Source organism: Melanostigma gelatinosum (genome assembly GCF_949748355.1).
Source record: "Melanostigma gelatinosum genome assembly, chromosome: 12".
Taxonomy (NCBI): domain Eukaryota; kingdom Metazoa; phylum Chordata; class Actinopteri; order Perciformes; family Zoarcidae; genus Melanostigma; species Melanostigma gelatinosum.
Window position 1 is genome coordinate 27,645,651 of NC_136645.1, and position 27,802 is coordinate 27,673,452.

A 27,802-nucleotide genomic window follows, 5' to 3' on the forward strand; every position below is an offset into this window, starting at 1 on the left:
CTGTGTTTATTAGAGATGATACAGTGTTGGCCTTTTTGACATTTATACAAAACAAACAAGACAGCAGCTTCTGATTTGTCTCCATACTGGCTCCGACCTCTGGTCCTCAGATGGCGACAAGAGTGTGTGTGTGTGTGTGTGTGTGTGTGTGTGTGTGTGTGTGTTGCTTTCCCAGGAGATATCTGACAGGTTCTCTTCTCTCTTACTGGCCGAGGTGCTCGTCCCCCCATCAGCATCTCACAAACCCACAGTAGGTCTGAACAGCTCTGGTCCAGGACTGTGTCTCAAGACCACATCACGTCAGGTTTCCTGTGCAGCTGCCAACTAGTTATCACTATTAAACACGCTGTGATTGAGGACTAAATAAATTAAATGCTCCCGTAGTCCAGGTTGGTTAAGTTCACTCTGTCGTTTACAATCTGGAGGTTTTCTATGGACCATTTTTATTTAATAATAACAGCACTCAAGTCTCTTGGGAACTTAAACCACGCCAACAGTTGTAGTTATTTCAACTGTGTGCTCTTCACACTACAGTACCCATGAGCCTCAGCAGCTGTTGTCAGGAGGATGGAATCAGAACCACTGCTCACTGTTTACATGGACCCTGGACAGCCAGCAGAACCAAACCCATTCATCACTAAATGAGTTAGTTATATCACTTCATAAAGAGCAGTGAGGTGAAACCTGAACTTTCATGTTCTGGTCCAGAAGTATGAAGACTAAAAATTCAGTCCGACAACACAAGCTCTGCTCAGCAGCATGGTTCCATCATGGACGGTATATTTAATAAAACACTGCGCTGTGGAGGTTAAAAACTAGTGATCTTAAAAAACCACTGACCTGAGCCAACGTGGAGAGCAGTCATCATTCACGAAGCCTCTTTATCTGCTGCTCACTGACAGGATGTTGGTGATGGGCGGAGCCTGGACCACACCTGGCCTCCAGTCACATACCAATCACATGATATTTACATGACCTGTCACCTAAACCTTTATAAAGCGTCCGTCACCGCAGTAAACGGACTAGGCAACGACTGCAGGTACACGTACGTGTGTGTGTGTGTGTGTGTGTGTGTGTGTGTGGACCAGCTCTTTGAACCGGCTTCTTCAGGCTGATGGACATTTTGTTTCCCAGCTGCCCCTCAAACCTAACAAAGACAACTGCTTTTGAAAATGCTTTACAATCATTCTTGTGGAGATGAGATGTGTGTGTGTGTGTGTCCTGTGTCCACTCATACACTCCACATCAGCACGCTCTGTCCTCACATTTATGCCCCAAACCTGCTGGTCACCCAGTCCTCTGGATCCACAACCAACTGATGCGTTCAGTGTCAGCTGCTGCCCCCCCCCCCCCATCCAACACACAGTGACGGAGGCTGAGGGCTGCCCAGTGCTGACATGCTGGCAACAGACCAGGGGCTGCATGGAGAGTTGGCTGGGATCCTTTTCAAACAGTGACCAACACTTTGAGGAAGATCTCATGTTGAACAGGAGCCCCAGTAACACCAGCTCTTTTGCTCCTGTTGATACCGGATCATCTAGTCCAGTTTAATCCAGAGCCAAGTGCGGGCTCATCCAGACTCCGGTCCTGGCTTCTTCTGTGGTGCGTTTGTCCGTCTGTGTGCGTGAGGGGGTGTGGCCTCAGCTCCAGCTCGTGCTCTGGAGTTCTTGGCGGAGCCAGGACGGCAGCGCATGGCCAAGTCGGTTCAGCAGACGCAGCAGCTCCATGTTGTGCTCACGGTAGTGCCCGGCAAGAAAGGCACGTGACTGCGCACACACGCACACAGGCACACGCACGCACACACACACGCACGCACACACACAGATTGGGAAAAGTCAGAGATCAGAAGAACTAAAGAAGAACATTTATAGAACATACAGAAGTTGCAGTGATATTCTGCTGCCTCCTTCATTATTTAACTGTGAGGTTCTCCAATCTTTATTCTCTGGTGTTATTCAATATTATTCCACTGGTTCCTTCTGAAGATGTAAACCTTTGAAAGACGCTCAAGTTTCATTTTTAAAAAGGCTCAGTCATTTTCTACAACGAAAGTTACAAATATAACCCCGGTTCTATGAATCCTTACTGACCGCCAGAGGCAGTGCTTAACACTGGATATCTTCTGTCTCGCGCAGGTCAAGACTTTACATCAACCAACCCCCGTCATAGACCCCATCACAAGGCTTCTGTGAGGCTACAGCGACAAGCTCGAATATGTCTTGATCGTAGACACATCTTTGTTTAAGCTTATGCTACCATGGTAGCTAGCCTGCGTAGCGAGAAGATGAAAAAGGATCTCAGGATGACACCGGAACTTATTGACGACGGGGGTCATCCGAGGTCACAGGGGACTCGACCTGCGTGAGACAGAAGATATCCAGCGTCTTCTGGCCTCTGGCGGTCAGTAAGGATGAAATAGAACAGCTGGTCACAAGAAACGCTTCTCAAACAGACTATCTTCAGCAGTGGAAGAATAGACATGTGGTGTTCTACTGCAGCAGGCTGTTCTCATCCTCTGTTTCTATATGGAGCAAGTGAGTGAAGAGAGGTGAACTGTAGATGTACCTCAGGACTCATCTCTGGGTACTTCCTGCCTTTACTCTTCCCCAGACACTTGGCTCGACCTCCTTCCACCCGCTGACACCAGAACCCTTTGCCGTCATCGTACCTGCAGACACATTGAACACCGTTCACATGTGGTACGTGTTCATTGAACACCGTTCACATGTGGTACGTGTTCATTGAACACCGTTCACATGTGGTACGTGTTCATTGAACACCGTTCACATGTGGTACGTGTTCATTGAACACCGTTCACATGTGGTACGTGTTCATTGAACACCGTTCACATGTGGTACGTGTTCATTGAACACCTTTCACATGTGGTACGTGTTCATTGAACACCTTTCACATGTGGTACGTGTTCATTGAACACCTTTCACATGTGGTACGTGTTCATTGAACACCTTTCACATGTGGTACGTGTTCATTGAACACCTTTCACATGTGGTACGTGTTCATTGAACACCTTTCACATGTGGTACGTGTTCATTGAACACCTTTCACATGTGGTACGTGTTCATTGAACACCTTTCACATGTGGTACGTGTTCATTGAACACCTTTCACATGTGGTACGTGTTCATTGAACACCTTTCACATGTGGTACGTGTTCATTGAACACCTTTCACATGTGGTACGTGTTCATTGAACACCTTTCACATGTGGTACGTGTTCATTGAACACCTTTCACATGTGGTACGTGTTCATTGAACACCTTTCACATGTGGTACGTGTTCATTGAACACCTTTCACATGTGGTACGTGTTCATTGAACACTGTTCACATGTGGTACATGGAAACGTTGCCGGGTTCATCTCTCGGTTAAAGGTGGACTCCATTTGCATTCGTAGATGAAAATCTACACCTCAACCACATATTGATGAGTCAGTGCAAATCCACTGGAGTCAAAGTGTAGAGGCAAAATAAAAATTGTGTCACAGTCCAAATGACACTGCATGTGTGTGTGTGTGTGTGTACACATAACACTTGAATGTTTGGATTTGATTACATAAGGAACACCACAGGAACTACAGAATCACATTAAAACCTCAAAATCAAAAAATAATGAACCGAACTTTACGCATTATCAGCTTTCAAACTAAATGTTGATGTGTTCCTTTGAGGAAACACGTGTGTGTGTGTGTGTGTGTGTGTGTGTGTGTGTGTGTGTGTGTGTGTGTGTGTGTGTGTGTGTGTGTGTGTGTGTGTGTGTGTGCTACAAACATTAGAGCCTGGGTGTAGTTGAAGATGGGAGTGACACCGAGGAACCTCTGGATTCCCTCCATCATCAGAGCCGGGTTGGACCGCAGCAGGGCCCCGTCCACGATGTGCAACTACAACACACAGAGCAGCGTCATCCAGGACCGTCTCCACAGGGAGCATGAGACTTACATGAGAGAAGGAACTCCTCAGACTAACAGCAGCACGGGATAGAGAGGCATCAGCTGACCACTGACGTCATCATCATCCCCTGATTGCATCATTATTACATAGCAGAGCTGGAAGAACATAGCATTACACTTGAGAGGGATACCATGTGATACTTAGGTTATATTTACTCATCTCATTACCTCAAGAATCCTGCGAGCAGATCACATTGTTCTGACTGCACAGGGCAGCGGTTTATAAACTCTCTGTCCACCCCCCCTTTGATGTGCTCTCTCTGCGTAGATCACATTCATATTACATGTAAATTGCTTTCTGGCATATTCATTTGTAAATTAACTTCATTTCTTTTAAGTGCAAACAACATATATTTCCCACATTTCACAGCGAGTTGTGCTTTCACAGGGACAGATGCAGCTTTCACAAAGTGAAAGTCTTCCAATTTATTTCTGAAAAAGTCAAGGTGCTTGTTCACATTGAGTTTCCAAGTTTCTCTTCAATGTGGTGGGCTTCATGCTGTCTGCCTTCAGCATGTTAAGACACACAACACAAGGTCTCTGTTCTTTGCCGACCGTGCTCGTAGAGCCCAGAGACAGATACGCCTCCTTATATCTTCTTACTTCCACTGGTCTTTGTGGTCGCGTCACCTGTTCTGTAACATGAGCTGCTCTGGGGGCGTGGTTGGAACACAGTCACTTCTGCTTGATTCTTGATCTTTACAACTTGTTTGCAATTGCATTTGTTGTTATTTTATATTATTTTACCGGTGTGTGTGTGTGTGTGTGGGTTGGTGATGAAGCCCCCCCCCCCTGTAGTTCCACTGCGCCGCCCAGTTTGGGAACCACTGGCATAGAGGTCAATTGCATATGGAAAGTTATGGCACATGCAATTTTTAAAAATAAGAGACTAATTTGCATTAGAATTGATAATTTGCACTCAACAAACCTTCCCTGGGTAAATGAATGTTGCATGCGTTGCAGGGTTCCTGCCATCAGCAGAGCAGGAACACAATGCACAGCAGACTTTCGCAACACAACCCATCAGAATACCTCACAACTCCTCCCCAATAACATACTCATCTATAACGGGACAGTAGGAAGCAATGTGACGCTCTCCGCGTCGTTGACTTCAAGAGACTGCTGCAGACTTCAGCTCTTCAAAGATGTAGTCAGTTGTCACAATAAGCCCTGAAGTCTAAACGTGTGAAGGCTCAGACTGATCTATAGCTGGACGACCGCTTCGAGACGTCTCAGAAGGATGCTCCATACACATTATGGAATGACTTGTTATAATCAGCTTGCAGATGTTTTATCGCTGTGGTTCCTGTTGTGAAGTACATCGAAACTTTATATTTATAAAATGGCCACATCACCACCAATGTTATCAGCAGGTCTTCACCAGGAACATGCTGAGCAGATGTTTTGTTATGCAGATGTAACCATGAGTGAAACCAAACTTATATTATCGAAGTATTATATTGATAAAAAGCATCTTCATGTAGCACGGAAATCATCCACAAAGTAAACACACGAAAGGACTTCAGAGCAGAAAGATGCTCTGTGAAGCATTCAGAACATTCTACCATTATGTAAATGGCAGCAGCTGTTGACTGTTACAGTACGGTAGGCTGGACCATGATGCCCACGTACCTGGCTGCGCTGGTAGTGTTGCAGCCAGCGCTCCAGGTGAGGAGCGTAGGCCCCCGGGTGAAGGCAGCGTCTCTGGAGGGCCAGCAGGTCCCTGGGGCCAGAGGGGCCTGCTGTCACCACAGCATGGAAAGTGTTGTTGAGCGCTGCAGGGTCCTGGTGGGCCCTCTGGTGCTGTGGCCATTAACGCGCACACACACACACACACACACACACACACACACACACACACACACACACACACACACACACACACACACACACACACACGCACGCACACACGCACACACACGTAAGAATCTTAAACACAGATTTGAACTGCTTTGATCACAGCACTGTATGTGTGTACAGTGTTCAGGGTGTGTGATGAAGGGCTGGGCCATATATGGAGTATACGCCATGTATTGTGACTTCTTCTACGTCGGATAGGACTATATTGTTTTGCGGTGCGTTTATATACTAGGCATTACGGTACGAGCATGTCAGGACTGTCTTCAAAACAAACGCAAAGTCTGTCAATAATAATAGAACAAAACAAATACATTTTAAATAATAAATCAAATGATGATAATGTTTAATAATCCTATTCCAACAAAAGAGCACATTTCCAAAGATTTCAAAATGACAGTACACCACCTCAGAGTGTCACTGAGAAACTTCCTGTCACTGAGACTTCAAAATAAAGAGCATGCAGAGCACCCCAGAGTGTCACTCGGAGAAAATCAGGGCATTCCGATGTGGCCTTTCAAAATGAAGGCCCTCTATAATGCAACCTATACACGCTGTGTTCTCTCCAAACTCAGAAGCGTTTACTCTGATGATCGAACGCATCAACAGGTTCAATCTAACCGAGGAGATGTCAAGATGCATAGCTTATAGAACCGTGTGGAGAAATGAGGCCGAAGCCTCGTGTGACGGTCCTCACCTGGTACCAGGAGTAGGCCCGGTCAGACGGGTTGATGAGCACTGCCAGCACTTTGGCTCTGGGGAGCAGGGCAGCAGCTCTCTTCGGCGCCGCCTCGGTGTCAAAGTAGTTGGCACTCTTTTCAAACATGAAATCTGTGCTGACATTGGAAGGGAATGGGAAGAAGTCCATGTACCTGAGGATCACCAAATAAAACAAGTACGAGTTAGCTAGTGTTATGTTTTATTGTGTTACCGTTTGGGAATTCTCTCCGATTTCAGACTGAAACCAGATCTCCACAAACGCATCACAACTAACTTCAGACTAAACTAACGTTTGACTGAAGTATTCACACTTCCAGGTCAGTATGTAACAGACTCCTTTGGCAGCTTTACTAAACGCATCAGGCTCTGTGAGCGAACAGCAGCTTGACAGTGTTCCTTAAATTCAACTGAATTTGAAGGACGCTCTGAAGGACTGTCCGGGTTCTACCGAGGACCGAGTCCTTCGTTCAGAGGATCTTCAACGCTGCATGTGCTCTGTGCTCCTAAAACACCCACAATCCTATGCGCATGATTTGGAGACGAGCTCAGTGTGCTCGTAAACGTTCAGCTGTTTCTCCTCAGCAGTCCGCCAGTTGGAGTTGAGATATTGCCAGTCCATCTTCACTCACATCATATCTACAAGGCCTCATCTAAAAGGTTGTCCTGACCTTAGTAGCACTCTGACACACTAGTTCACGGAGCTCATGTGAACACAGTAGCAAAAGCACAAAGAGGCCAGCAACAGGTATGAAGCCAGAATGTTCTCAAATGCAACCGAGTGAATCATGGGTTTACTTTGACCAAACCAGAGGTGGTGATAGTTAGAGCAGTGGACTAGTTCTACTGTGCTGTCACACCTGTGGTTGGTTCGATTCGGTCCGGACCAAGGGAAACAAACGAGACAGTGTTGCATTTTAGTTCTGGTCCGGTTCACACAGACTTTTAACCAATGAACCAGAGGAGTAAACATGAAGTTATACAAACTGACTTGTTGGTTGGACAGTTTTGTTGATTGACATCCTGCATCATCAGGACCCTCGAGGGAAAATGACATGCTGGTGACTGACAGACATTTATGCTGCACTGTGTTTGTTTCTGTGTGTGCTCTGGTTTATGCTCTTAGATGCTTGTTTAAAAAAGGAGATGCACTCATGACTGCTGGTGACGAGTAGTTCTCATGAACACCGATGTTGAATACACTTATTGTAAGTCTCTTTGGATAAAAGTGTCTGCATGTGTCATGTTAGTATTATATCTACTTTATCCTTTAAGCTCTGACAAGAACCAGTTCAGCCGAACTGAAACTGAAAATAAGTTTAAAGAACGGAAGGAACACTAGAAAGAAATGAATTCAAGTTGAAGCCATGTTGCGTGCAGTCAGTGGTAGCCCCGTCCTTACCAGTCAATCCCGGTGTCATAGTTTGCTCCACTGAAGAACTGGATCTCCTCAAAGGTAGTGGTGCTGGGGAAGGAGCTGGTGACGGCTGGGTGCAGGCTCAGGAATGAATGCAGCGCTGTAGTGCCTTGAGTAAAGACCAGACATTTAGAATAAGCAGGGAGAGATTTACAGACACAGACGAAGATAGAATGGACAGAGAGAGAGTGGAACCTGTTTTCTGTGGTCCAATCACGAGGAACTTGGGGAGGCGGTCACAGGTCTTTTCTTTCGACCAGATATCTTTGTGTCTCTTGTCATGACAAGGGTTCTGAGAAATGATCACATCAAGACTCAATGTCTTCTCCTTAATCTCCAAAGAACATTGGGATTAATCTGCAAAAAGTGTGAGCTTCCAAAACCAAAATGAATCTTCTGACCTGCCAGAGAGGGTCTCTCTCCTCAGGGAAGATCTGGAAGTACTTCTCAGCGAGCCGGACGGGGGGCAACGTCTGCAGCCTGAGGTTGGTCCAACACTGGACAAACTTCACCAGAGACTCAAAGGTGTACAGACCCAGACGATCGTTGCCATAGTTCGACAGGTGCGTCATGAAAATGCTGATCTGGATTGAGAGGACACAATGTAGCGCAGCGGTTAGTTCAGCATCTACCTGCAGCTGTTGTCACAGCAACAAGTCCTGGAACTCAAACCAGCAGGAGTCTCTGGGAGTCCTAGACCCCGTGTGATTGACACTAAAATCATGGGACAATTTTTTGTCTCTTGCAATTGTGACAATTGTGTGTGTGGTGTGTGTGTGATGTCCTCGTATGAAAAAGAAGAAGAAGAAGGGTCCCCACAGGAGGGCAGATGGACCCTAGTGGTAATGAGCACTGCTGGAACTTATGCTGAGCCAGCATCTCTTGTCCATTGATCTCAACAGTTGACTGAACTTCACTTTATGCAGTTTTTCTCTTTGTACTTCAGTTTACTCTCTATGTTTAATATTATACCTAATTTGGCATTCCGCTCTTTGTCACTCCTCTTCATGTTACACAGCTTTTCTTTTTGACAGTGTGAGTGCTGTGGAGTGTAATGCAGAGCACTGTCTGTGGTGATACTGATATCCAACAGGAAGTAACGTGAGCCTTATGGGCACACGGATTGTGTCGTGATGGACAAAATACCCTGAACGGCAAATTGGTTTGAGTGCAGACATTATTACTGGACTTATATTCATATGAATGATTCATTTCAAGGGCAGCAGGGAGGGAGACGGGCCACATGCTGAGCTATGGAGCTCTTATCATAGACTCGCTCATTTCTCTCATCTCACTTCAGGGTTGTCTCCATTGTGTCCAGGTCCATGAGGTTATGTTATTAATGATACATAACAGTTTGGCAGAGCTCCAAACAAGGTTATGATAGTTTAGTTTTTATTGTGGTTTAGTTTAGACCAGTCTTGGGCAGGAAGTGTAATACGCTACTTTTACTTATTACTGCTTTCAAAAGTAATACTATTACTTTACTTATTACTTGGTGTCATTACTGCTTCTATTTCTCGATTTCTTTTCATGAAGAAGCCGTGTGGTTATCAGGCTCATCATAGCTCGTGTTCCTATACGAGAGCAGTGACTATCTAATAATCAGCTGCTGATCAATATTCACCATCGCTGTGTTCACTGACATGAACCAACAGAAGCTGTGCATGCAGACGTCCACACAGTCTGTGCTCCTGCAACCTTGCACTTCACATTTATCATAAAAAATATTAAACTGAGGTTGCAATGCATGTTTGTGCAGGCTCGTAGAACCACAAGTTCTCCAACGATCGGCTCGACACGATGCACACTAACCTGCCGAGGGTTGTCATGGCATCATAAGCTTCCCTGGTGAAAGAACAACAGCCACTCACACAGTAAGCCAGCAGCACTTGGTTTGATAACTGAGATCATTTAGAGAATTGTATTCCCTTACACTACTCGTTACGAGGTACTGCGTGAGGACTTTTTAATGTCTTTCAGTTTTGGGTGTGTTTGCTAGTTTTCGTCCCTTTCTTCAGTTAGTTTCATGACTTTGTTTTAGTTTAGACCAGGTGTCATGTTTCACAAGTCTGTAGCTACACATACACACTCCACAGCTGGCTGGAGAAGTGTGGAAGAATGGTTGTAATGTTTAAATCTTCTCTCACACACACACTTGATTTACTACAATATTTTAAGACTTCACAGCCTGTGAAAAACAACAGGCACAGCGCCATCTCCTGGAACAAAGCGTAAATTCATTTATTTTTTCCCAACGGTTTAGTTTTTCTGTGAGGATAGTGTTGTATTTAGTTCAGTTTACAACAATATGTACCACTACTCATTTTGCTTTTAGTTTGAGTTTCAGTGTACGATAACAATGGAAACACTAATCACAGCATTGGCTTTGTCACCAAATCAAACCTCCCTTTTGCCTTCAAGTCTAGTCAGTGAGTCTCACAGCAGACCGGTTTAGACTTACAGGGTTTAAGAGGACCGTGAGTCTCACAGCAGAACGGTTTAGACTTACAGGGTTTAAGAGGACCGTGGGTCTCACAGCAGACCGGTTTAGACTTACAGTGTTTAAGAGGACCGTGGGTCTCACAGCAGACCGGTTTAGACTTACAGGGTTTAAGAGGACCGTGAGTCTCACAGCAGACCGGTTTAGACTTACAGGGTTTAAGAGGACCGTGGGTCTCACAGCAGACCGGTTTAGACTTACAGGGTTTAAGAGGACCGTGAGTCTCACAGCAGACCGGTTTAGACTTACAGGGTTTAAGAGGACCGTGGGTCTCACAGCAGACCGGTTTCGACTTACAGGGTTTAAGAGGACCGTGAGTCTCACAGCAGACCGGTTTAGACTTACAGGGTTTAAGAGGACCGTGGGTCTCACAGCAGACCGGTTTCGACTGACAGGGTTTAAGAGGACCGTGAGTCTCACAGCAGACCGGTTTAGACTTACAGGGTTTAAGAGGACCGTGAGTCTCACAGCAGACCGGTTTAGACTTACAGGGTTTAAGAGGACCGTGAGTCTCACAGCAGACCGGTTTAGACTTACAGGGTTTAAGAGGACCGTGAGTCTCACAGCAGACCGGTTTAGACTGACAGGGTTTAAGAGGACCGTGAGTCTCACAGCAGACCGGTTTAGACTGACAGGGTTTAAGAGGACCGTGAGTCTCACAGCAGACCGGTTTAGACTTACAGGGTTTAAGAAGACCGTGAGTCTCACAGCAGACCGGTTTAGACTTACAGGGTTTAAGAGGACCGTGAGTCTCACAGCAGACCGGTTTAGACTTACAGGGTTTAAGAGGACCGTGGGTCTCACAGCAGACCGGTTTAGACTTACAGGGTTTAAGAGGACCGTGAGTCTCACAGCAGACCGGTTTAGACTTACAGGGTTTAAGAGGACCGTGGGTCTCACAGCAGACCGGTTTAGACTTACAGGGTTTAAGAGGACCGTGAGTCTCACAGCAGACCGGTTTAGACTTACAGGGTTTAAGAGGGCCGTGGGTCTCACAGCAGACCGGTTTCGACTGACAGGGTTTAAGAGGACCGTGAGTCTCACAGCAGACCGGTTTAGACTTACAGGGTTTAAGAGGACCGTGAGTCTCACAGCAGACCGGTTTAGACTTACAGGGTTTAAGAGGACCGTGAGTCTCACAGCAGACCGGTTTAGACTTACAGGGTTTAAGAGGACCGTGAGTCTCACAGCAGACCGGTTTAGACTGACAGGGTTTAAGAGGACCGTGAGTCTCACAGCAGACCGGTTTAGACTGACAGGGTTTAAGAGGACCGTGAGTCTCACAGCAGACCGGTTTAGACTTACAGGGTTTAAGAAGACCGTGAGTCTCACAGCAGACCGGTTTAGACTTACAGGGTTTAAGAGGACCGTGAGTCTCACAGCAGACCGGTTTCGACTGACAGGGTTTAAGAGGACCGTGAGTCTCACAGCAGAACGGTTTAGACTTACAGGGTTTAAGAGGACCGTGAGTCTCACAGCAGACCGGTTTAGACTTACAGGGTTTAAGAGGACCGTGAGTCTCACAGCAGACCGGTTTAGACTTACAGGGTTTAAGAGGACCGTGAGTCTCACAGCAGACCGGTTTAGACTGACAGGGTTTAAGAGGACCGTGAGTCTCACAGCAGACCGGTTTAGACTGACAGGGTTTAAGAGGACCGTGAGTCTCACAGCAGACCGGTTTAGACTTACAGGGTTTAAGAAGACCGTGAGTCTCACAGCAGACCGGTTTAGACTTACAGGGTTTAAGAGGACCGTGAGTCTCACAGCAGACCGGTTTAGGCTTACAGGGTTTAAGAAGACCGTGAGTCTCACAGCAGACCGGTTTAGACTTACAGGGTTTAAGAGGACCGTGAGTCTCACAGCAGACCGGTTTAGACTTACAGGGTTTAAGAGGACCGTGAGTCTCACAGCAGACCGGTTTAGACTTACAGGGTTTAAGAGGACCGTGAGGAAGAGCTCTCCTCCTCTGATGCTCTTGTCCAGCTCCTTGGAGCCTCCTGGGTATTCGTTATAGAAGATTGTATGGGTGAACAGACCACAGGTCTGCCTGGGCAACACCTAAAACACACAAGGAGATCATTAGTTGTTGGTGTATTATGTTTGTATGCTTGTCTTCTGTAGTGTTAAGCTGGTAGAATACTGGCTCTGAGTACTGCTCTCAAATGGCCCATAGCACTGTTAAACACAGCATTCCCAATATAAAAACAGGAAGCAGCACTATGATGGGTCAGTCTGCACAACGGTGAAACTCTCTTATTCAGCATGTATTTCAGCTACGTTTTGCAAGTGTTTCATGATTTTTCAAGTGCTGCTGTTGGTTGAAAACTACATTTGAACTTCAGTATTTGCTTCTGCTGGAGATGCAGAGAAGCCAAATCTAAATGTGTGCATTTAAAAGTGATCTGGTTCACTTTGAGAACATTGAGAGGCTGGACTTATGAAGACCTTTGTGCTCTTGGTATGGTAGAATGTAACTAAGTACATGTACTCAAGCACAAGTTTGAGGTACTTGTATTTCAGTTTTCTGTATCTTTATACATACAACTTTTCACTACATTTATTTGAAAAACAGTTCATTATTTTTAATTACTTTACAGATTCATATTCTTTATGCAAAATATGAATCAACTCATGAACTCTGATGTATTTCTGATGTACATCTCTGCACCGTGCTCCTGAGGGTGCAGCGATCTCTGTCCAACTTAGTGCCAGGACTCTTCTGAGATATCATGTGATATTTGTGTAACCCTGTGAACTTGCTATGATGCTGTACTAAAAACAAAGTCTAACGAAGTGAAGTTCTGCCCAGTTCAGACCATAGATTAGAGACAAAGCGGTTCTAGAACGTTGCTGTGTGTGTGTGTGTGTGTGTGTGTGTGTGTGTGTGTGTGTGTGTGTGTGTGTGTGTGTGTGTGAGAGAGCTGGCCCGTCTCTGCTCAAATCAAGCGGGCTGATGGTGTCATGATGATGTCAGTAGCTGGTTTTAGACCGTAATGTCACCTGTTTTAACAGCCAACCAAACAAGACGATCCATATGATCCGCACATAGTAATTCTGTGGCCAGGCTCCCTTTGGTGTAAACTGACAGAACATTGCAGACCGCCGCACTGCAAGCAGTTGCATGTTCCAACTTGTCTCTCCTTTGGTCTGAACTGGGCTTAATAGAATAGAGGTAAATGCAATTTCATGTGAGCGTGCTCAACGCATCCAAAATGTACATTTGAATTGCTCTCAGTGACTTTCAGAAATCATGTTGCTGCTGTTCAGCAAACTGTGAAAACTATTCTCTGCTCAACAGTCCACATCAATCTTCTGTTTTGACTGAAAAATGTGTCTACACTACTGCAATGCAGGTGGACTGTGGACTGACCTGGATCCCATTGTGGATGAAGCCGCGGCGGTATCGAGCTGGCCTCAGATGAGGGTATTCCTCAGTGCTGGTCACCTTGATGCCCCACACAGACTTCCAGGCCTCATAGAGCTGGCTGTGAACTGGGTAAACCCCAGAGTGGTGCGGAGCCACTGCATAGCCCATGTCTGTTGGGATGCCATGCTCCTGGAGAGGTGTGGAGAGAGGACAGGGTGCCAAAGAGAAAGTTAAAGTCAGGAGAGAATAGAGTATACCTAGGTCTGCTTCTCTAAATACTAAACATCTCTTTGAGATCCCACAGCCCGCCAACATACTAAACAGGAATACTCCCTGACCCTCTGGAGAAGAACACGCTCCAGCGATACGTCTCTTCCCAATGAGCTGCTACAACACTTTAGGGTCCACTGACAACAATCCCCATTGTTTTTGTGGACGAGTCAAATGACCATGGAAAACAGTTCAGTGTCAGTTCTACTCCTATTGTATTTCTATGGCCTGAACACTCTTGAATTGCATAGATTGTGTTTGACTGTAAATGAGGCTCTTCTGGATGCAATGAGTCCAACGGTATTCATGTCGGTCCCAACAGTAGCCTCTAGGATAATCACAGCCTCATGAAACTTTACAACTTCAAAACAGAAACCTAGAGCATTCAGACGGCAGATGGCTTTCCTACGTATACTGACAATAAGGGGGTTTCTGAGCAGTTCACACAACAGAAGTTATCGCCATGCAAATCGTCAAAAAAGCGCCGTGTGAGCTAGAGGTGGTTTCTCGAGGGGATCTTTGATGAGTCTTATCAATACTCCAGTGGTAACAAATGGCCAAATTTAGCATAAAATCTGTGTCTAACACATCATCAACCCAGATATTAATAACTTGACACACACTGCAGAGCTGCATCTCAGATTTCATGCTCTCGGACCACTTTGATGTGGCATCTACTGTTGAGCTGCCATCTCGCTCCACAGAAGGAGGTCTAAGCGGACACCACTCCTGTAGCCATGTGGTCCCAAAGGAACACCGTGTCATCCTCCTTCCACTCTCCATGCAGCCACACTGGCCATGTGTGTAGTAGCAGAGCGGCTGACCTGAGCAAAGACCTTGTTGAGCCTCATCTGCTCTGCCAAGACGCTGACGTTGTGAAAGAGGTGAGGCTGCATGTGGCTCCACATGTGAGGGAACCACCAGAAGTCCATCCTGTGCTGGAGCAGCATGTCGTCTCCCCGATCCTCTTCATCAGTTCCTGAAAACACACATCCTTTCTACGTTGGTGGTGGTAATAAATTGAGCACATCCACGATCAGTCACATTTCCTGTGTTTTTAGTGCAACATCTGGCCTCATGTTACTTTACAAAAAAGGATTCCTATGAGCTCCACAGGATGAAGACAGATGTTGTCCTCCCACCCCCAGCTGCATGCATCCCTGAACACATCCATTTCCCTTTAGAACGCCTATATGGTGGAGAAAGGAACTAGAAACGGTCAACATCATGGATGGGAAATGATTTGTGAAGAGGTGTAGGTGCCACAGAGTAATCTGTGAATCCTAACAAATAGTTTTGTTTTTAATAAGAAGAAAAGTACAACTACGTTCATGGACAGCAGCTGAAGTTTACCAGCACTGTGTGCACTCAGGACATACCAAACACTTTCACATTTTGACAACGACCACCGTAGCTCTGCGGCACACGCTTGGCACACCGGAGAACTTTCAGTTGGTTGTAATCTGCAACCTCACCACTAGAGGTCACTAATGTATTGGTTTGTCATAGTTATTTTGAATTGCATCCTTTAATGTGGTTAATATTAGAGTTCAGTTAATTCTCCCAATTTTACAATTTGCTTTTTCCTGGATACACAAAGCTTTGTCGATACAAGAAGGTCAGATGATCCATACCTGTGTGATAGAACTTTCCTGAAAATCCCAAATTGAAGGTGAAATTAGGGACCAGCGCTCTCAGCTTGTTTTGAGTGTTGAGCAATGCCTGTGAAAGGATGAAAAACACACCTCACTCTTACTCAGTGGAAGCATCATTTCATTTCATACTTATTGAATGATTAGAAAATGAACCAATGTTGCTTCACCTCAATGATCCTACAAGCCCCAAGGCTCATGTCCAAACGACTTTATACAAACTCTTTTGATACGGATATCTTTATGCTGCTTTCTGCAATGTTATTTCACAGAAGAAGCATTTCATAATCATTCTACAGATCAGTATGGAGGTGACCTGTACAGTAAGTGTTACATTATCATGTAACCACATGTTTATGAACATATTTTTCAGATGGAGACACACTAGCTGTGTCCCATTTCAGGGGGGTCTCCCATGATAGACACGGCCTCACCATGGTGTCATTGAAAACGCAAGAGTGAAACATGCATACAATAGGTGACAGGCAGCCGTGGGGTCAGGGCAACTGTTACACCTAGTTTGCTATTCATCTGACCGGGGTGTCTTTTGACAGTGGAAGCAGCAACACTGACGGACCGGAAGAAATATGAACTAACAGGACAGGAGAGCACCAAACCAAGAGACCACAGAGAGAACCATGGGCCCAATCGTCCCTGTGCTACCTAATAACCACTGAGCAGCATCCTGACGTGTTCAAGTAGAGAAGGCAGGAAGTGATGGAATAGAATCTAAGAGAAGGGATCAGATCTGTAAAACCCAAGACAGACACAGTCTCACAGCCAGCAACATAAGGATGAATTCTACCTTACAAGCAGCAGCTTCCAGACAGAGCTCTACATCTCTGTCCTCTTGATTAGTGGGTCCATGTCCAGCTGCTGCTCTACACTTGTTACATCGGGTTTTTCTCTGTCAGTGTTGGTGAAGCCTTTAATGTAGGCATCAGACCCCATATGGTGACAATTTCTCAGATCTCAGAGCAGCAATTAACAATGTAATAGACTACAAGAGTGCCATTGTTATACATCTAGCTTCTCACTTGTACATACAGTAAGACAGTAAGACGTCCTCTTCCTTTTGCTGCTCATTGTTTACATTCCAATGAGCAACTTGAGATGAGAGACAACATGTAAGACCCAGGGAGTAACCTCTGGTTCTGAAAAGTGACTTAAAGCTGCATTCTCTCTAGTGTCCACCAGGGGGCGACTCCTCTGGTTGTATAGAAGTCTATGAGAAAATTACTACTTCTCTCTTGATTTATTACCTCAGTAAACATTGTAAACATGAGTTTATGTCTCAATCTCTAGTTTCAAGTCTTCTTCAATACAGCATGATGTTCATTTAGTACATTATGGTCCATTTAGAGTCACACAGACCATAAAGCAGGGGATGCTTTAGGGCGGGGCTACTGTGATTGACAGGTCTCTACCAGAGACGTATACGGTGTCTCTATGTCACTCTTCCACAATCCAAATATGATCATCTCCATTCACTGGTTGCAAAAGACAAGTTTGCAACGCTGAACCGCTGAACTCGAGGCTTCAAAACATCAGTCCACAAACCAATGAGTGACGTCACCATGGCTACGCCCACTTCTACACAGTCTATGGTACGAGTGGATTGTTTTACAAGTAAACACTAGACAAGCTCATTTTAAACCAATGAAAGGCTAACTCATTGTCAGACGATAGCTGCTGCGTTCCCAGAATGCATTTCAGCCACTGAGTTCTGCCTCTTTTATCTCCACATGGACTGTTCACCTGCATTCACCCAAAGCCTGCTCGAATGTCATTGGTCAAGATTACTCAAACTAAAATGCGGGAAAACCGATATCTTCAATTGGAATTATGAACAATCATAATTCAGTTGCAGATAACTGCAACTGAATTATATCTGTAATAAGAAACCCCATACACACGAATGGCAGAAGTAGTTTGAATTGTTCTAGTCAAAATGTAATTACAGATATCTAAAATTAGAGTTTTGACCTGTCAAATACAATTCCAGGTATCTTGAATTGATGTTGCAGATCAGTAATGAATATCCAGTCCATCTAATAAATGTATAAATGGCTTGGCTCGTCTGCCAACGATCCAACTACACAGAAGGAATGTTGTTTTGTGAGTGAAGTCATTATATTTGTGAGTTATAAATCCGGATGTGTAACTAGGCAGCCAAAGCACTGGATTCTAAGCTGCATGTATCATCTGATAGTGTCATTATGCAAATAAAAACTATTGGGCAGAATATTACAAACCCATCACCAATGTTCCCTCTAAGCTGCGCGCTTGAGCAATCGCGCACTGCTCGCACATTCTCAGCGCACAAGAAAATCTATGCAGCGCATAAAATAAAATTCAACATAAACGTATTAATTAATATCTAATATTAGTCCTAATCTTATCTAATCAATTAAACCAATAATAATAATAATAATAATAATTTTGTTTTCTGTACTATTTTGCAACGTAACTCAGTGAGTGACAGGTGTCCAGCCAATGATACGATTCGGTTCACTTACGCTACGCAGCCAATCATAGCATTGACACTATTGCCCTGCCCATTCGCGCTGCAGGTTAGCTAGCTAACAACAGTGCGGCGGAGTTACGAGACGCAAATGCTAACCCCTTATCATGGCGAAACGAACGGGCAGCGACACATCCACTCACCAAGCCATTGGAAAAAAGAAATGTGGTTCTTTTAAGATGGAATGGCTGTCGGAGTATGTTCAAATAGAAGAACAAGCGGTGAAACTGGGTGAGATTTCTTCTTTTTCGAGGGGGAAGGGTCTACTCTGCAAAACATGCAGCGAAGCTAAAGTAGCAAATGAGTTTTCCGAGGGAAAAATGTGGACTGAATGGAAGTTGGACTACCTCAAGCGTCACATTCAGCAGAAAAAACTAAAAATAAAATCAAAACAGCATCCAGAAATCGTCTTGAAGTGGCACATTTGGACCAGCTGATGCGCATAAAGTCAAAGCAAGAAGCAGACGAATCCATCAACCTGGACAAAGTGTACAACCATTGGAGAAGTGAGAAGGACAGACGTGAAAAATAAGGTAAAATTTAAGTCAGATTTGTGCATATTCTCGTGACATTTATTAAGATTTTTTACTTATGGATATTAATCATTAAATTATGTTACTACTAGATCATTTATGGGTAGTAGAAATGATAATAAAAAACTGAGTAATTACATATTTTACAGACAGAGTTACAGGAATTTACACTGTATCACAAGCTACAGCACACGTCATTGTGCAAAATGTGAATGTTTTAATGTGAACAAAATGTTATGTCTGAAAGGTGTATATGTATCATTTCTTCCAGAACAGGACCCTCACACAGGCCACAACAGGACCTCACACAGGCCAAAGCAAGACTCTTCCCATGGCCAAAGCAAGACTCTCACATAAAACATACTACACATCTCATGAACAACAAGATTTTTGTCTTTTTCCTTTAAAGTTTGTCAAATCACTTATATTAAAAGTAAACTAGTGAAAATTGCTGCTGTAATTTGATTCTTTTAATAAGCCATGTAACTTGCTATGATCCAAGGTTTTGAACAGGTGTGATACTGGTGTGTGGCCACAGCGTGCACATCTGATGTTGCTCACAGTGGTCCTCAGTGTGCTCAGGGAGCTTGTGTGTATGCCCAGACACATGAAAAATTAGAGGGAACATTGCCCATCACATTATCATTTGATGCTCTTTCAGTAATCCACCTTACTTCAAAATGAATTACTCAACAGTAGTAATTGCTCATCCTACAAACTGAACTGATCCTTAACTACACTTCCTTGGCATACCATCTGAAGTCCTCTTGACATGAACATGAATCTGTGTCAACATCTCATATTCAACTACGACGCAAAGTCAGAGGCAACGACAGCTAATGTCTGATCATGTGTGGTGTCTTGTATGGACTCACCTCCACATCAGACACCTTCATACGGGTTCCCTCCTTGCCAACGAATATATCATCTACGTCCACCAGGATGTGGCGGTCCAAAGACAAGCACAGTCTCTTCCCTGTCAGGTAGGCAATGGAGTCCACAAACACCAGCTTGTGAAGCCAGTAGTTGAGATTGTTTCCAAAGAGAACCCTTTGAATGCCATCGTGGAGCCCCAAGTCCTGGACCACGGTGGCGTAGAGAGCCCGCAAGGGGCTGGGTCCAAAATGTGCCAGTGCCTCAGAGGACTTGGTGCTGGCCAGAAGCACTGGTTCATAGGTAGAGTGGTTGGACTGGAAAATGGTCCAGTCATCCCCTGGTAGAGAGCCTTGCTCCACCTGGTTGGGCTTGGTAATGTAGAGCAGAGGAGCATTGGGGTTGATGCGGTAGTCCCTGAGTCCCAGGTGTGAGTGTAGGAAGAGGGGGAAACCTTTGAGCTGTGCACTGAGGAGAGAGTTTTCATTCGCTTTAAAAAAGCCAATGACGCCTACTCCATACTCAACACAGTACTTGTCCAGCAAGTCGCGGTTCCAAGCATCCAGATTGACATATTTCAACACATTTTCATAGATGATCAGTGTGTAGCGCCCACGGTTATGGTCCGTTAATGTGGGCATGTCTCCTTTACCAGGAGCAATCTCTGTCCGGTAGTGGAAGCGGCTGGACTCTAATATGGCTACAATCTCCTGGCCCAGCTGGGAGTAGATGCTCTCCACGAACACCAGAACCACGGGCTCTGTCCTGGAGTTGTCCACAGCCTTTACCTGCCGTAGTCTGCCCTGGCGCTGGGGGAGGAACAGCGGTGCCCTCTGGACACCTGGCCCTCCTCCGGCGGCTCCGGTGCTCGCTCCCGGCGACATCCCCCCTCCTCCGCCACAGTCACTGAAGGGCAAAGGGGGGGCCTCCTTGATTTTGGGGCTGTTGGAGACGTAGTAAGCTAGGAAGGCCATGGATAATAAGCAGAAGATGATAAGTGCCAGGATGAGGCGGTGGAGCTCCAGCTGGCGGACACCTCGCATTAGCTTCCACACGCCCAAGCCTGCACCTACCATGGTGTTGGAGGGGAGAGGCAGGACCGGGCAGCGAGGGACAGCGGTGAACAGGGAAGGAGAGCAGAGAGGTAGAGGAGGGGGGAGAGGAGGAGGAAGATTGAGCAGTAGATACTGGCACTGATCTGTGCTGAGGAATAGCCATTTACACTAGGTCACCATGGCCAGCATCATCCGTTACCTGCTCTCCACTTCTAACTTCTAGCACACTCTAGACGACTGAATGGAAAAAGGGAAGGATGGATGATTGTTTGATGGAATGTCAAATGTCAGGCGACCGAAGAGGGAGAAGTTTGTTGACTGGTCAGTTCTCTCTCTCAAGCAGCTGTGCAGGTAGAGACACATGTGGATGTGTCCATCTGTAGAGGCTTGTGTAGTCTCTCTGTGCTTCAGGGCTGAGCCCCCTCAGGCCCCCGAGCCTGGACATCCCAGAACGACACCTAGAGGATGAGGACAGAGGGGGGTGAGATGAACGAAGAGTTGAGGGGGGGGGGGGGGGGGTCAACATTCGGTTCTTATTCGGGAGGAGCATATTCAGCATAAACACTGTTTGATAATCTTGGACTGTTGTGTGTCAGTCTCACCTGGAAAACACTGCAGGTCTGAAACCCCTTTGATCCAGAGGACCCCTGCTAGAGAGAGATGGAGAGAGCAGGGGGGGAGGAGGAGAAAGAGAAAAGAAAACATGTTGATAAAGCTGTATTCTGATTATTTCAAAGAACAAATCCAAGAGGTTTCATACAATATGAGCAGAACTTTCAACGTGAAATGAAGACAAGCGAGGCTTCGTCTATTCTCTACTTTGAGTATGGAGGAGTCATTCAGGGAGGCCTGGAGAGAAAACCTCAGACAGCTGGAGCACTTCAAGGATTCGATGGACATGAATAATTCATGAATAATCAGTACCATCAATAACTGTTGTAGATTTATTTTTAAGTAAAGAGCAAAGAGCAGTAAGAAACATCCCATCATGGAGCTTCCAGTTGTGTTGTGTGTGGCGCTTATGGTTTAACTGGCGCTTATGGTTTAAGATTAAAGATGAATCATTCAGCCTCTGACTGACTAAAGCAACTGGAAGTACTGTGAGGCCTAAAACAAACACATCAGCAGGATGTGTACCAAAGATGATGGGTACCAAAACCCAGTAGACCAGAGAATTGATTATTGATTCTCTTAATCTGTACTTTTTAACGTTATTTGTGTCATTTATTATCGATGCAGCCTCTGCCCCTGCTCTGTGTGTCCAACAACAACACACACACACACAAACACCAGGCGGCAACCTCCGGAAGTGTCTTAAGACTTGCATTATCTCTACTGTCCATCAGGGGGCGACTCCTCCCAACATCTGAAGTTACAGATGGAAGAGGGGGAACAGAGTCTAGCTGGGTAGCCCCAGTGGGCACAGAGGCCTTGGAGGGCTGGTCAGGATGGCAGCGGTGAGCATTTAATGCAGAGCTGGACCAGCACCCTGTCCACACAAACACTACCAGGTCCAAGAGTCCATCTGAACAGAGACCAGTGCTGCTTAACAAAACACTAGACAGAGACAGACAGACGGGTTGAAGGTGAGGAAGATGAGGGGGAGGAATAGATCATATAGAGAGACTGTGGTCCTAATGAGATCCGTTTAATGGATTACTGAGCCGAGCTGCAACACTGGGGGACCGACCGAACCAGAGAATGTGAGGTGGGGAGGGGTGTGAAGGGGGATAAAATAAAAACCAGAGCAGAGAAATAAATCATCAGTTTCAAAGTGGTACAGCGGAGTACAGGGACCCTGAGCTGTGTTTACAGGCTGCACTGATGCTAGTGGTCACTGTATGCTGCAAAGGAGCTCACTGCTCAGGCAAGGTCTATAGTGGCTTTATGAGAACTGAATCATTCCTAAATGCTACCGTAAACATTCAGAGGAACAGTGAAAGTAACCTTTAACCAACTCTGTGTCTGACACAGAAATGCTTTCATTCAAAGGTCACTCGAAATGGAGCCAATGAGTAATGCTCTGTTGAAAAGTGGATGTGTAAAAACAAAAATGTCTTCTGTTGAAACAGAGCTGATCACAATGTCAGACTGACTCGTGCTCTCACACCCGTTAGCTACTTTAGGAGTGATAAAGGTCTGGGAGGTCAAATGTCTTCCAGATTTATGTGAGCTGAGCTCCTGAACTGATAGCAGGTCGTTCATCTCCAGCGTGCGAGAGAAGACCACGAGCTCTGTAAAAAGTTAGTGAATGACATCCTCATTGAAGTGTGTGTCAAGTGCTACCTGTTCAGACTGGGATTTAAAGAAGGACGGAGCTGAAGGTAAGCCGGACTACAGAGGAGTCCATCAACACTCCAGCCATACACACAGTACTCATCCAGTTTTAAATCCACACTAACGCAACGCGTCCCAGCAGAGGATCAAGGTAGCTTTGATCAGGACATCTCAGGAACATGTGCTTGGTTATGATAAACTTATGATTAACTATGATAAAGTGTGTCAACTGGATCACTTCTATTAGCTTTGAAAACATACTAAAGAGTGCAGAGCCAAATGAATTTGTTGATGAATCTATATCTCTATAGATATAGATACAGACTTCAGAGCTGAAGGGGCTAACACAGTCACTGATAACTAGCGGTGTAAGGACCGTTGTTGATCTGTGATCGGCACTGATCCCTCTCACGCGCATGACACCTCCCATCTCGTTCGCCCCCTGGTGGTCGGCTGACTGTTAGTTGAGGAAGCGCTTGATTTGATATGTAGCAGAGCACACATTTTAAACGTCAATATTGCTGACGATCATGCTCATTTAATCGTGGCAGCCAAAATCGTGATCGCGATTAAAATTCGATTAATTGTGCAGCCCTAATGTGTTCACATGTTCTCATAACATGTAGTTTTGGTGATAAACTTGAATAAATCCAGTAGTTTGGAGATGTTTTTACATTAAGATAAATATATATTATCGATGAATTATGAGCCGTTTACACTAATAATACATCATTAAAACTACTAATGACAAGATTTTTTTTTATCAAAAAAAAAATACAATCTTTTATTTCATTATAATTTGAATTGTGTGTTTATATGAAGAAAAAAACCCACATCAATTATTTTAATAAAGTAAAATGATAACATTTAAAATGTCTGATGGTTTACAGATATAATCTATAATCAAACAACAAAGGGATCTGTATCTGTCAATATGGATCATCAGTGATCAATAATTTGTATCAGCGGCAGTCACTGAGCAGTCTGATACCCTTTGTAAATCACCGAAGATGAAAAATATGCCAAAACAGAGGAATTGATGTTCTACACTTAACTGCTACTTGAGAAAATGGAATTCATAAAGTTCCTATCGCCATATCATTGTACAACCCATCTAAAAGAATCACTCATAACTAATGACTTCATCATCCAACCCAACCCCAGTTCCATGAAATGAAAGAAAACGTTCTTCCAAACCTCTAAAATTAGGTATTTAAGTCCCTGAGAGGACAGCTTCCTGAACAAACTACTTATTACAGCCGACCTGCCGTGTCTTAACACGCTCTCACACCCCCTCCAGGTACTCGCTCACCAGAAACTGCCAATAATGCCTCAAACAACAGCTGGTTCACAGCCACTCGGCTCATCTGAAACGCCTAAATCTTCCCAATACGTCTTTGATACAGCACCATCGTCAGTGACGGTTCTATTGAGCCACCATTAGGTTGTGGTTCTACCACCAACAGATGGTTTGTGTTTTACACTGAGAAAGCTGCTGGTTTCAGCTGATCCTCGGCAAGCAGGTATAAAGTCACCGAGTTCAATTATGATCGTCAAGTCATGTCAGAGGGTTCAGGGAGAAAGATGACACCTGTGGATGGATAATATAGAGACGGCATTCTGTTTAAATGTATTATTTCTATCCACTTTATACACGCACCGTTCTCTGGTATCTATCATCCTACATCCTCCCAATGTCAGGCCACATGTTATTGTCCTCAGCTTCTCACAAGTGTTGCACTGATTGTGTCACATCAGAAGTGATGATCTTCATTTGACGTCTTTGCAGCTCAACCAGCACTGAGAGCATCATTGTGAAAGCACTTCTTCATCGGTCAGGTTCTCTTTCATCCACTGGATCTTCAGACAGCAGACCTTCTCATTCGGTTCGACGTTTGACGATAGAATTCCAGATAATGCTGCTGTTCATAACAAATACTGTATATTGTTATTGTATACAATGACGCATACAGTGAATGATTGATGAGTTAGTCCGTATCACCCACACCCGTTATCTAAAAATAGGAGCGTCCATCAACGCTCAGCATCAAACAGCGGACAGACGTGATGATCAGCTTCAACAATGAGCTCAGAACACGTGTCGAGGTTAGGATGACCAGAAAAATGTAATTACTGCTTCTGCCAACTACTCAAGTCACAGTTTATATCCATGTTTGTCAAAAATGTCATCACTTCATCATTTTTATGCTATAAGACATTTGTGGGAACTTGTCATAATTAGCATATGAGTTATGGTGGACAACACTGTTTTGTGAGGTCACAGTGACCTTTGACCACTAAATGGTAATCAGTTCATCGCTGAGTTGAACGTTTGTAGCAAGCTTTCAGAAACTCCCTCCAGGAGTTCATGAGATGTCGAGATCATGAGATGTCGAGATCATGAGATGTCGAGATCATGAGATGTCGAGTTCATGAGAATGGAGCGGAGGGACGAGCGGAGGGACGGACGGAGGGACGGACGGAGGGACGGAGGGACGGACGGAGGGACGGAGGGACGGACGGACGACCAGAAAACAAGGCTGTTGTCGGCACGAAGGCAATACTCAAAATAACTGACTGCTTCCACATTAAAAAGAGAAAAGAGTTGTGATATGTTAGTTATACCTCATGGTCCTAAACATGGAATCACAAGCCTCCTGACGAACTCTGGCTGAATTAAAATGGATTCACAAGATATTATCTCTTTACGAACCAACATGTACCGCAGTCCTTAAAGTAGCTGAAATGAACCGTCTTCCAGAGGTGTTGGCTCACGATAGACCGATCTCTAACCTTCCCTTCCTCTCGAAGATCCTTGAGAAAGCAGTCACGAATCAGTTGTGTGACTTTCTACGATTGTTGCGTAGAAAGTCACACAACTGATTCGTGACTGCTTGAGGACTTTCAGTCAGGATTCAGAAAGCATTACAGCACAGAGACCGCTCTGGTGAAATAACTAATGACCTTCTGATTGCATCAGACAAAGGACTTGTTGCTGAAAGCTTCCAGTGGAACTTACTTTCAATCCTCAATAAATGTAATCTGTACAGTTGCTTTATGTGTTCTAATGTGAAGGTATGCTATTCCCTGAGATCTGGATCTTTTTTGAAATGTAATTGTTTTAGTCTTTTTCATGTTTACTGCCATGCAGGACCCAGGTCTGACAGTACAGCTCCAACAGGTCCTGGTACTGCTGTACCCCCGCTCTCTATACAGCTCTCTCTGTCTGTCTGTCTGTCTACATCGGTGTGTGTGTGTCTTAAAGATTTTTCTATTAATTAGAAATGTATGAATTCGAGTATTAATCTGATCCTAAGTCAGCCCTGGTTGTGAAGCCTGAACAAACCCTCCTGACCAGCTTTGAGAATAGTTTGAGCTACAGCATGAACACAATTCACAGCGAGAAACAGGGCAACATTTACAAAACGATCAATAAAACCACGCAACACTGATCAAAGGTTAGGTAAACACAGCAGAATCTGGCCAAGCGTACAAGTGTCCACTTTTAGAATTTGATCTTTTCAATCCTCATGCAGGGTCTGACTTCAGACTCCAGACGCTACTCAAGGTCGAGGTTCCACAGCTCAAGCCCTCTGATCCTGTTCACTACAGGAGGACAGAGTGATGCTGTCACTGCACCGTCACATGGCTGCAACTTCACTCAGTCAAACACATCACCTGGCTGCAGATGCAGAATTAGACCATGCAAGTGTAATCTAGTCTGATCCAGGTAGCACCAAGCCTCATTCAACAAGTCACTCTTCAGTTTCGAAACAATTCACTAGAAACCCCCCCCACACACACACACACACCTTGTAAACCGCAGCCACTCACTCGGTGATGCTCGGTGAGATGCGAGCCATCGTTCCGGTGGGAATTAAAGCACTAGTAGTCCGGACTGTAGCGGGTACGTGTACCTGGAGGCCGGTGTGAGAAACGTCAGCTCCCACGACACTATCGTTCCCTCATACTTGACGTTACCACTACACTGTTGACAACACAACAGATGAGCCACGGTTATACATAATAAACGCATAAACCTACAGCTCGGTGTCGTAATGCCTGAAGGCCATGACACTAAAATAAGGTTATCCCAAAGGCAGTGGAAAAGAAACAGGGTCAACTTTATGTTAGCAGCTCGTCAGAGGTTCCAGATAGCATGCTAACAGCTAAGTTAGCCCTGTTGAGCAACAGCACCACCAGAATGGAGCTAATGCTCGCAGAGCTAACAGCTCTCAGCGGCTCTGTGATACTCTGACCAGCAGAACGGACCGTGACCTGGACCTGCTTCGTGTTCCCTCCAAGGAGCTGACGTATCCATATGATGCCCGGCCGATGAAACAGGCTCCCAGCACAGCCCTCAGCCCCGTAACGTTAAACACTGGGACCACTGGGACCTGAGATAACGCTGCAGCTACGTTAGCTGCTGATGCTACGGCAGCTAACTAACGACACTCACTGCACTTTAACGGGCTTCAGCTCTGACACGGTGTCACACAATATGAAGTCGGTGAGTGATTCAGGACTCACCAGACACCGATCCGACCTGAGGATTGGAGGATAACGAGCTCCAGCGTTTGGAGTTAAAAGTGAACTTCAGCACATCGCCGCTTGGTCTGCCATCTTGGATCTACTGGAACCCTGGACTCAACCAAATCTGGCACATCGGGGGAGGGTTCACAATATAACCCCCAAAATATGCTGCATCTAAAAAGTTTATTTTCACAGAATCCAAAGGAAGACAGCGTGTTCTCTGCGGAGGAGACGTAGCGATGTCAGTGCTGATGATGACT

General features: G+C 45.2%; 1 protein-coding gene across 2 annotated transcripts; it reads right to left on the bottom strand.

Moving 5' to 3' along the window:
- Positions 1-27,631, bottom strand: ndst2a (N-deacetylase/N-sulfotransferase (heparan glucosaminyl) 2a). 2 transcript variants are annotated; one of them, XM_079280256.1, is made up of 15 exons: positions 27,540-27,631; positions 21,335-21,379; positions 19,680-21,190; positions 15,730-15,793; positions 14,920-15,074; positions 13,829-14,014; positions 12,388-12,516; positions 8,357-8,539; positions 8,151-8,247; positions 7,941-8,064; positions 6,519-6,693; positions 5,597-5,767; positions 3,786-3,895; positions 2,566-2,668; positions 1-1,766 (listed from the first exon to the last, which is right to left on the bottom strand). In XM_079280256.1, exons 3-15 carry the CDS (start codon positions 20,751-20,753, stop codon positions 1,641-1,643), a joined length of 2,697 nt encoding a protein of 898 aa, XP_079136382.1. In that variant the 5' UTR covers positions 20,754-21,190; positions 21,335-21,379; positions 27,540-27,631; the 3' UTR covers positions 1-1,640. The 2 variants fall into 2 exon arrangements, with proteins under 2 accessions (XP_079136382.1, XP_079136381.1); XM_079280255.1 differs by having other exon boundaries at positions 15,730-15,817.
- Positions 27,632-27,802: the final 171 nt, after the last annotated feature.